Source organism: Lupinus angustifolius, unplaced genomic scaffold, assembly GCF_001865875.1.
Source record: "Lupinus angustifolius cultivar Tanjil unplaced genomic scaffold, LupAngTanjil_v1.0 Scaffold_10_66, whole genome shotgun sequence".
Lineage (NCBI taxonomy): Eukaryota > Viridiplantae > Streptophyta > Magnoliopsida > Fabales > Fabaceae > Lupinus > Lupinus angustifolius.
In genome coordinates this window covers 7,242-17,724 of record NW_017718376.1, presented here as the reverse complement: position 1 = coordinate 17,724, position 10,483 = coordinate 7,242, and the positions used below count along the sequence as shown (strand labels likewise).

General features: G+C 32.4%; 1 protein-coding gene across 1 annotated transcript; it reads left to right on the top strand.

Moving 5' to 3' along the window:
• The first annotated feature begins 6,029 nt into the window (after positions 1 to 6,029).
• Positions 6,030 to 9,990, top strand: LOC109337763 (polygalacturonase 1 beta-like protein 3). The gene is made up of 3 exons (XM_019574808.1): positions 6,030 to 6,138; positions 6,259 to 7,036; positions 8,917 to 9,990. The coding sequence occupies exons 1-3, from the start codon at positions 6,082 to 6,084 to the stop codon at positions 9,975 to 9,977; spliced, it is 1,896 nt and encodes a 631-aa protein (XP_019430353.1). The 5' UTR covers positions 6,030 to 6,081; the 3' UTR covers positions 9,978 to 9,990.
• The last annotated feature ends 493 nt before the right edge of the window (positions 9,991 to 10,483 follow it).

The following is a 10,483-nucleotide window of genomic DNA, read 5'->3' as shown; positions in this document are numbered from 1 at the left end:
TCTATCAAGATCTTCTTTCTCTCTCACAACCATGGCAAACCAATTGATAAATCCTATTATGGATTCAACCAGCCCCTTCTACATGAATCCCAACGAAAATCTAGGAGCAACTCTAGTATCAACCCTTCTCAATGGGGAGAATTAGCATGCTTAGTCTCGTGCTATATCAATGGCACTTGAGACTAAGAACAAGATGCACTTTATTGATGGAACTCTTCCAAGACCATCTCCTCATGATCCAACCTTTAGTGCTTGGAAAAGATGCAACAACCTTGTTGTGTCATGGCTAACTTAGTCCATTGATCCATCAATTGTTCAAAGCGTTCTATGGATGCAGGATGCACAAGATATTTGGGATGACCTTCGTGAAACGTACCACCAAGATGACTTCTTTCAGATTTCTGAGTTAACTGGTGAAATCCACTCAATCAAACAAGAGAACTTATCCATCAGCAAGTTCTTTACCAAAATGAAGGGACTGTGGCAGCAACTTGATGACTATAAGCCAATTACCCCATGTCAATGTGAGATCAGTTGCACATCTATACCTATTGTCAAAACCTACAGAGAGAATGATTATGTAATTTGTTTTCTAAGAGGTCTAAATGAGAAATTTTCCATAGTAAGATCACAAATCATAGTAATGGATCCCCTTCCTCCAATAAACAAAGTATTTTCAATTCTCATTCAGCAGGAGAGACAAATGATGTTTGAATATCCAAGCATCTCAGCAAGCATCTCCAACAACAATAATTTCAGCAACAATAACAATTATGATTCTAGACAAAGAGGCAGAGGAAGAGGATACAGAGGCACTAACAGCAATAGAAACATTCCATCAAGCAGATTTTCATCTTCCAGCAGAGGTAGAGGTCAAAAATCATGCACATTCTGTCAAAGATCTGAGCGTATAGTGGAATCTTGCTACAAAAAAAACATGGATTTCCTCCAAGCTATCAAAACAATCTGAATAACATCAATAGCTATGTTGAACAACTAAATGAGGGGAGTTCACATCAAGATGAGGTGAATATGCACTATGGAATAAAAGAAGACAAATCAGATGTGGATGTTCCTTTCACTCTAGCTCAACACAATGCATTGAGAAACTTAATACAACAATCTATGGGTCAAGGTAATCTTGGAACAAACCAAGTAGTCTGTTCTATCCCTTCTTCAACAAACATGAACCAAGAAAAGCTCAAATCAGGTAATCTTCATCTTAAACCATCTCTTGAATCAAATTCCACTTCTTGGATCCTTGATACAGGAGCAACAGGTCATGTTTATTGCTCCTTATCTGCATATCAAGTTTTTAAAAGAATTAAGCCTATTTCCATAATCTTACCAAATGGAAATCAGGTAATCACATGTTATGCAGGGACTATTTTTTCTCTGATTTGTTATATCTTACAAATGTGCTATATGTGCCTAGTTTCAACTTTAATCTTATATCCATTTCAAGACTTACTAACTCCTTAGGCTGCACATTAACATTTTTAACTAATCATTGTCAAATTCAGGACACACACTCCTTAAAGATGATTAGTGCAGCTAAGCTAATGAGAGGATTGTATGTCTTGAAGGATGCCAGCAAGAACTACTCTAGGCCACATACTATAAACTCTTGTATCAAATTGAATAACTTTGATCTATGACATTCTAGACTAGGACATTTGTCCAATGATAAGATGAATGCTATGAAAACTCAATTTCCTTTCTTGAAATATAATAAAGGTATAGATCCTTGTGAGGTTTGCCAATTAGCCAAATAGAAAAGGCTACCCTACTCTATTAGCACTACAATATCTATGAATCATTTGATTTAATTCATGTAGATATTTGGGGAACTTTCTATATCCCTTCAACCTTTGGTCATAGATACTTTCTCACAATTGTTGATGATAAAACAAGATTCACATGGGCATTTTTTATGAAACTAAAATCTGAAACTGGCCCTCTATTGAAACACTTTGTTACTTACATGGAAACATGATTTCACTTAACTATAAAAGCAATCAGAAGTGACAATGGCAAGGAATTCCTCATGCCAAGTTTTTAAATCTCAAAAGGTATTGAACATCAAACTTCTTGTGTTGAGACACCAAAACAAATGTGTAGCTGAAAGAAAACACCAACATATATTGGCCATTGCTAGAGCTTTAATTTTTTAATCCCATACTCCAAAATGTTTTTGGAACTTTGTTGTTTCTCATGCTATACATCTAATTAATAGGCAACCTAATATCTTTCTGCATAATAAATCACCCTATGAAGATCTCTATCAAAAACTACCTAACCTCTGAGGCTATAGAACATTCTCGTTGGAGGGATGCTATCAAGACAGAACTCAATGCCCTTGTCAGCAACAACACATGGATTCTAACAAAATTGCCTCCAAATAAGAAGGCAATAAGATGCAAATGGGTGTTTAAAATCAAGCATAAACCAGATGAATCCATAGAAAGATACAAGACCAGGCTAGTAGCAAAATGTTATAACCAAACAGAGGGTGTTGATTACATGGACACTTTTAGCCTAGTTGTAAAGATGGCCATCATCAGGGTTTTACTATCTCTTGTTGATTTGAACAAATGGCATCTACATCAACTTGACATTAACACTGCTTTTCTTCATGGAGATCTGAATGAAGAAGTTTACATGAAGATGCCACAAGGCCTTGAAATCAACAATCCTAACCTTGTCTGCAAGCTTGAGAAATCCATTTATGGATTGAAACAAGCAAGCAGACAATGGCATGATAAGCTTACTCAAACCCTAAACAAAGTTGGCTACTTAAAATGTTATTCAGATTACTCTCTTTTTATCAAATCTACCACTAACAGTTTCACTGCCATTTTGGTTTATGTAGATGACTTGGTTCTAGCAGGAAATGATCTTAGTGAAATAACTCACACCAAGACAATGCTGCACAACAAATTTGGCATCAAGGACCTTGGAGAACTAAAGTTCTTCTTAGGCATAGAAGTTGTTAGAGTAGCCATGGAATAACCTTGTACCAAAGGAAGTACACATTGGATCTACTAGAAGAACCAGGGCTTCTTGGTTCAAAACCTACATCTACACCTATGGAATACAATGCCAAAATTCAAGCCAACTCAGGAAATCCTCTTGCCGATCCAACCAGTTACAGAAGATTAATGGGAAAACTCTTATACCTCACTCACATCAGGCCAGATATATGCTATGCAGTAGGATACCTAAGCCAATTCCTCTCTACCCCAACAACTACACATTACCAAGCAACTATCTGAATTATCAAGTATCTAAAGGGTTCACCTGGGCAAGGCATATTCTTCCCTAGAAACAACACTACCATCTTGAAAGGTTACTCAGATTATGACTAAGCAGCATGCTTAGACACAAGGAAATCAGTAATAAGATGGTGTTTTTTATTTCTTGGAATATCTCTTGTGTCATGGAAAAGTAAGAAACAGAACATTGTTTCAAGATCCTCATCAAAAGTTGAATATAGAGCTTTGACAATGGTAGCTTGTGAAGCCCAATGGTTAATATCACTCATTCAAGATTTATGCATCCAACACTCTAGCCTTGTTAGCCTGTTTTGCGATAACAAATCTACTTTGCACATAACAGCAAACCCAGTTTTTCACAAAAGGACTAAGCACAACGAAAATGATTGTCATGTTGTTAGAGAAAGAGTTTAGAACAAGATTGTTCATCTTCTACCTATTTCTACCTCCTTGCAATTAGCCGACATATTCACGAAATCTCTCTCACCTATGCCATTTCAGAAATTCCTTTCCAAGCTTGGCATAATTAACATACATATGCTAGCTTGTGGGATGATGTTAAACATTGAATCCAGTTTGAAAGAAGAAGAAGAACCCAATAGAAATCCCAACACAACTAAATAAACAACTTTCCTATTTTAGTAACTTTTTGGAAATTTTGTTTTATCAGTTAAGCTTTTTTTTCTAGTAAGTTTATGTTAAAGTGGTTAAAGCCACTTATTTGTAGTATAAATTTATTTTCTGATTTGTTTCTAAATACATGGAAACTTATCATTCTCTATTCTATTCAATAAAATCGTTTCTTATACATTGAAGATTTATTGCATTGCTTTTCAAGCTATTTCATCTTCTTCATTTTTCAGTTCAAGTTTTAATGGAGTTTCAACTTTCACACTACATACTTACAATCTGAAATTATTAACAATGAAATTGGAATTAAGTAAATTTTCCTTCCTTGCTGGTAAATTGCCCTCTTTATCTTGTTACTGCAGTATTCTACTCTTCTACTTTGATTCTAGTACTCACCTACTCCATTGTTTCTAAACATGCTCTGTAACTTTACTGTTAATATTTACTCTTTTTTTATTAATATGTGTTCTTTATTGTTTGATAATTGTGCTAACTCATCTCAAAAGAGAGGATATATGTATATATTATATGTTTTTAATCATAGTTATTAGATAATTATTTCACATTTCAAAAAAAGAGTGTATATGGTACAAATTATATATTTTTTTTAATACGTTAATTCAAATTTCATTGTAAGTAATTTAAAATTGTATGTATGGACCAAATTCATCAATAACTAAAGTTCAAGAAGTAATTAAGAAGAAAAAATAGTTTATCGTATTTACTCGTAAAACATATAAAGTTTAAGGGGATTATGTGAACTTTTCCCTTCATTTTATTTATGAATGTTGTCCTTTACTTTTTAATTCCATTGTCTATCTATAGGGTACTACGGGTAACTAAGTACTAACCTACCTAATATAGATCTTAAATTAGATTTGGAGTGGAAGGATGATTTCCATAATAGAAAGATAAGTACATGTATTTTCATTTGATTTTAGTGACAAAAGTTTAACTCTATTATAATTAAAAGTATAAATATTTTATTAAAAGTTTTGTTTTTTTTAAGTACTCACCTCTCTATTATCCTATCTCGTTTTTATCAGCCATTTGATTTGATTATAATCTCGATAATGCAGTTCATTTATTGTTAAAACCATATGTAGTCTACTAATTAATGCCCAACCTTTGGTGGGAAGTCACCAATCTGCATTCTTTTTCCTTAACAAAATCGAGGCCACGATCTTGAGGACCAGCGGAAAAAAAAGGCAAGCAAATAAAATATCATTTTATATGCTCATGCCCACACATATTTTGAGATGTGGATGAGGATCACGTGTATTCAATTATGTCACCTTTTTTATCACAAGTCAATTATATATTGATATGTGAATAAAAAAATATTTTTAAAAATAAAAAATAATATAATGTAGCATTCTAATTAACTTAGTACATAAAGTGAGACACTATTTAGAACAGATGATCTCTATACTTTAATGCTGTCATCAAATAAAAAGCAAAAAAATGAAAAGAACTTCTAGTCATTGATTCAAATACTTGTCTTTGTCTTGAGTAAAGCAGCTATGTCTGTAATACCTTTTATTTACTGTCCCCTGAATGATCAATTGGAATAATATTTGTTACTACTTCCTCACTGATTCTCCACGTTCTTTATTTTTAGTTGCAATAGTATTATTTCATTATATCTATACTATATATAAAGTCAAAACTTAAAATAACATCCCCTATGGTGTAATTTTCATTTTCTATATTGCCATTAGCATCATTTAATTTTTACAAAAAAACTATATAATCCTAAGTAACTACCACATATACATTAATTAACCACATATCTCACCTTAAATTAAACATTATCATAAACAAAAAAGTATAATATATAAAAATTGAATATGTAGTATCACACAATATTCGTCGGCAGGCACGAAGTGCCTGTACACACTAGTATATATAAAATAAAAATATTTTATTATATTATTTTTTCATTTATTTTTATAATACTTATCGTATATCACATTTTACAAATTGTTAAAAGATAGTATGATTTCTCAATACTTCTATCATTAATTACTTAAATATTCCACAATAGATGAGTTATAAAAAATAACAACAGAAAGACACACCTAAGTGAAACAATAAAAAAAAAACTCTAGTACTCTCCTTTCCTTCTTCTATATCACTTCCTCCTTTGGGCACAAAACACACCAAACAGCTCAAAATGAGTATTCATCACCTCATCTGCTTGTTCATGTTCTTCTCACTCTCATCTTTCCATGTAAGAACATACACTTGAGTTAGGTTTACGATCTTTTGTCACAATGTGTTTCATTTGATATACATATATCTCATTTAATATTTTGCTACTGATCATAATATATGAATCAATATAATGCAGGTTTCTCAAGCAGAAATAACTACAACAACACAACAACATTTCAAGGCAAATATCAACCCATTCACTCCCAAAGCCTCTCTCATTCGTTACTGGAACACCCACGTTTCAAACAAACACCAAATCCCTCATTTTCTTCTCTCTAAAGCTTCCCCTCTAACCCCACAACACTATGCTATTCTCAACAATCTTCTCACTAACAATCCCTTCTCTCTTCAATCCCACAAATTCTTATGCTCCACACCAAACTTCTTCTGTTCTTTTGACCAAAACAGACCTCAATTATTCTCTTCTGCCACAAAAGACAATGCAAATTTCGCTATCTACTCAAACAAACACTTTGGAAACTATGGCTCCTCAAGAGTTTCTGGAACTGATTCATTTAAAAACTACTCAAATGGGTTGAACACAATCAACGACTCGTTCAAGAAATATAGCACGGGCTCGGCCCATCACGGTAACCAGTTCAGTAACTACGCAGAAAACGGTAATGTAGCAAATGCTAACTTCGCCAGCTACGGTTCTGGAGCCACCTCTGTCTCCGGTGGCTTCAATAATTATGATAACTCTGCTAATGTTCCGAATCTCCGGTTCACCACCTATGACTCCGCTGCAACGGATCACAAACTCTCGTTTTCTAGTTATGGCAATGAAACTAACGCTGGAACCCAATCGTTTACGAGCTATGGGAAGAGGGTGCGTGGAGGAACTAGTGAGTTTACAAACTATGCTGTTCGCACTAACATACTCCAATCCCAGTTCACTAGTTATAGCGAATTAGGTACGTACTTGATATGATTTTCAATTTTATTCCAGTATTTGTTCTTTAATATAATTTTCATAAGTTATATGGTTATTTTAAAAAGGTTTGTTAAGATGATCTCTAGAAATTATTAGATGAACACATATGAGCAAGGTAATATATTGTCCTACCTCATAAATCACATATATGAATGAAAATAATATATCATATTAATTAAAAAATTATTTTTTTATATTTTTTCTTTATTATCATATGTCTAGGGCATAATTTGGATTTGGACAACAAGTCCATATCTAATTAAAATTGAGATCTTCTACTCAAAATTATTATCTCGACTTTCTTAATAAGTTTTTTTGGGAAATAAAATAGGTTCATATTTTGCTGTTTTTTAGAAACAATAATATATATTTAGAACTCTACTACTCTAATTCATTCTCTGATAAATTTCACATTAATTATGACTTGCAATTTTTTACAGTTAATATATATAAATTAAGAGAATCATTAAAATATTAATTACTAATATAATATACTTCATCTAATCTTTTTATACGACTCTTTTCAAAAATTAATTACCTGTTTTAAAAAGCATATTCATACTAAATGTTATCAATTGAGTAGAAAGAGAAAATGAACAAGATTGGACAAGAAAGTGTAACTTTTGAAAATATATATAATTATTGATAGATTTGATGTTATTATTCTTTTAATTTACATAAAACTACTTAAAAATGTTTTATAAAAAGTAATGTATTTTAATTAAAACATTCATAAAACTTAAATTCATCATTACCGCCCCTGTTTAATTAAGTGGGGGTTAAAAGGAGAGGAGTAATATAAAGATATAATTATAAATTATCATAGGGATAATATAATGACAATGTATCAAATTTATACATTGACAGTATATATATATATATATATATATATATATTTCTCGTTAATTACATTTTCTAATCTGCTAAAAATTAAATGACATTTATATATCCTCGAGATTTATGCCAAAAATCCATTTTAAAATTATGTTCTGAAACACCTGACATGCATTTATTGACATCTCATATGAATCCATTTAAGATAAACAACAGAAAAATAATATCCACCTATTATTTTAAACAAAACTTGTATCATTCTATTAACAATGAACTGAAGTTATGCAGTTTACTTTAATACATTTCCTTTAACATTCATGCTATGTTCAAAATATGTATGTTATGCACCTTCATGCATATATTTAATGAGGAAAAATGTATGAATTATTGTATTATGAGAAAAATATGTAGGCACTATAGTGTATGAGTTTTATATACTGTTATTGTATTATATCATTAATTTTTAATTATTGTTGACTTTTCAGAAAAGGTAATTCAAATAAATGGTGGATAATAAAGTGCATATATATAAATCTTTACATTGTCAGTGTATATGTTTTACACCATAATTATATTTAATCAATATTTATTCTTTAAAAAATAACTAAAATAAATAATATAATGATTATATAAAAAGTTTTACAATGACAATACATAAATATTCTACTCATCAAAATTTCCTTCGTAACTAGTGAAACTTTTGGGAGTAGCTCCGTCCCATGCCTCATTGGCTCATTTCACGATGAACCTGTCAAAGTAGCTATATTTCATTATATTCACTCGTATACTAATTTCATTAATTTAATATCCCTTATCATATAATATAACAGTCTAGAAATATAAAAAAAATGTAATAGAATAGTCTGAAATGAATATCCTATTCCAAAATAACTAAATAGAAATTTGAAGTTGAGGTTTCATTCTTAATATCCTTATATTGCATATGTGCATTTCAAGAAAGTCAAAATTTATTCAATTCATGCGACTTTCGTTAATTTCTAAATGTTTCTTCCTTATCTGGTTCAGGTACCAAAGCTACCAATGACTCTTTCAAGTTCTACAGCTCCTCCGGCAACAACCCTCAAAGCAACTTCCAAACCTACGGCGCCGGCTCTATCTCCGGCAAAGATTCGTTCACTAGTTACCGGAACACTGCAAATGTCGGTGTAGATTCGTTCCAAAGCTACGCCGCAAAATCTAACTCCGGCACCGCCACGTTCACCAACTACGGCAAATCCTTCAATCTAGGAAACGATAGTTTCAAGGAATACGGAAAAGGGTCAAAAGGTCATTCCACATTCGAATTCAAGTCCTACGATTTGGGCCGCGATTTTAAAGAATACAACAAGCAAGGCGCGTTGTTTTCGGAGTACCGCAATTTCACCGCACCTAGTGGCAAAATCGTGAAGAAGTCAATTGAGGAGGGTAAATTTTTCAGGGAGTCAATGTTAAAAGAAGGAAACATCATGATTATGCCAGACATTAAAGATAAAATGCCTCAAAGGTCGTTTTTACCCCTAACTATTTCGTCGAAATTACCATTCTCAACGATCCGGTTAACTGACATAAACCAAATGTTTCAAGTCCATGAAGGATCCGCTACAGAGCGCGTGATATTAAACGCACTAAGAGAATGCGAGAGAAATCCAAGCATAGGTGAAACAAAACGGTGCGTTGCATCAGCAGAGGGTATGATTGACTTTGCACTATCAGTGCTTGGTCCCAGTGTAATGGTTAGAACCACTGAGAATGTAAATGGGTCAAGCAAGAATGTAATGATTGGAAGAGTCTTTGGTGTGAACAATGGAAAAGTGACAAAATCAGTTTCATGTCATCAGAGTTTGTACCCTCATTTACTATATTATTGTCACTCTGTTCCCAAAGTGAGAGTTTATGAGGTTGATATTCTTGACATGGACACCAAGGTGAAGATTAATCATGGGGTTGCACTTTGTCACCTGGACACGTCAGCATGGGGCCCACAACATGGGGCATTCTTGGCACTAGGGTCTAGTCCTGGAAAAATTGAGGTTTGTCATTGGATTTTTGAGAATGACATGACGTGGACTATTGGAAGTTTTGAATAGAAGGAAATCTTCACTTTGATGTTTTTTGAGTTGGAACTATCTAAAATGAGAAGAATTTAGTTGTTTTTTTAAGGGGACTTATTAGGTGTTGTTTTTTTTTGTGTTTGTGTTTGTGGCTATATATATGGGTTGGTAAAAAATTTATATGTATGTATAACAAACTTATCTAATGTCTATTAGAAATAATATATTTCTACTACGCTAGAGTTGTAGTTCAATAATGCATATTTTAGATGTATAACAATACTTTTGTGTTCTTTCCATTTGACTGCAGTAGTATATTGTCATAATTAATAACACTTCTACTACGTTGTTGTATTGAATATATACAACTACGCATCACGCAAAAAGCGATATCATATATATACAATACAATAGTACATCGTATACAAAGTGCTGTCATAGATTTCATACATAAACAACACATAATATAACAACCATTATATCAAACACGTAACATCCGACTCCACCATATTTACTAGAGATTCGACAATATAAACATCATT

Bases quoted from the DNA above. Each gene is read 5' to 3' on its own strand.
- LOC109337763 (XM_019574808.1), top strand. From the start codon at position 6,082: ATGAGTATTCATCACCTCATCTGCTTGTTCATGTTCTTCTCACTCTCA. The intron at 6,139-6,258 runs GTAAGAACATAC...AATATAATGCAG, and splicing joins TCTCACTCTCATCTTTCCAT to GTTTCTCAAGCAGAAATAAC. The intron at 7,037-8,916 runs GTACGTACTTGA...TATCTGGTTCAG, and splicing joins CACTAGTTATAGCGAATTAG to GTACCAAAGCTACCAATGAC.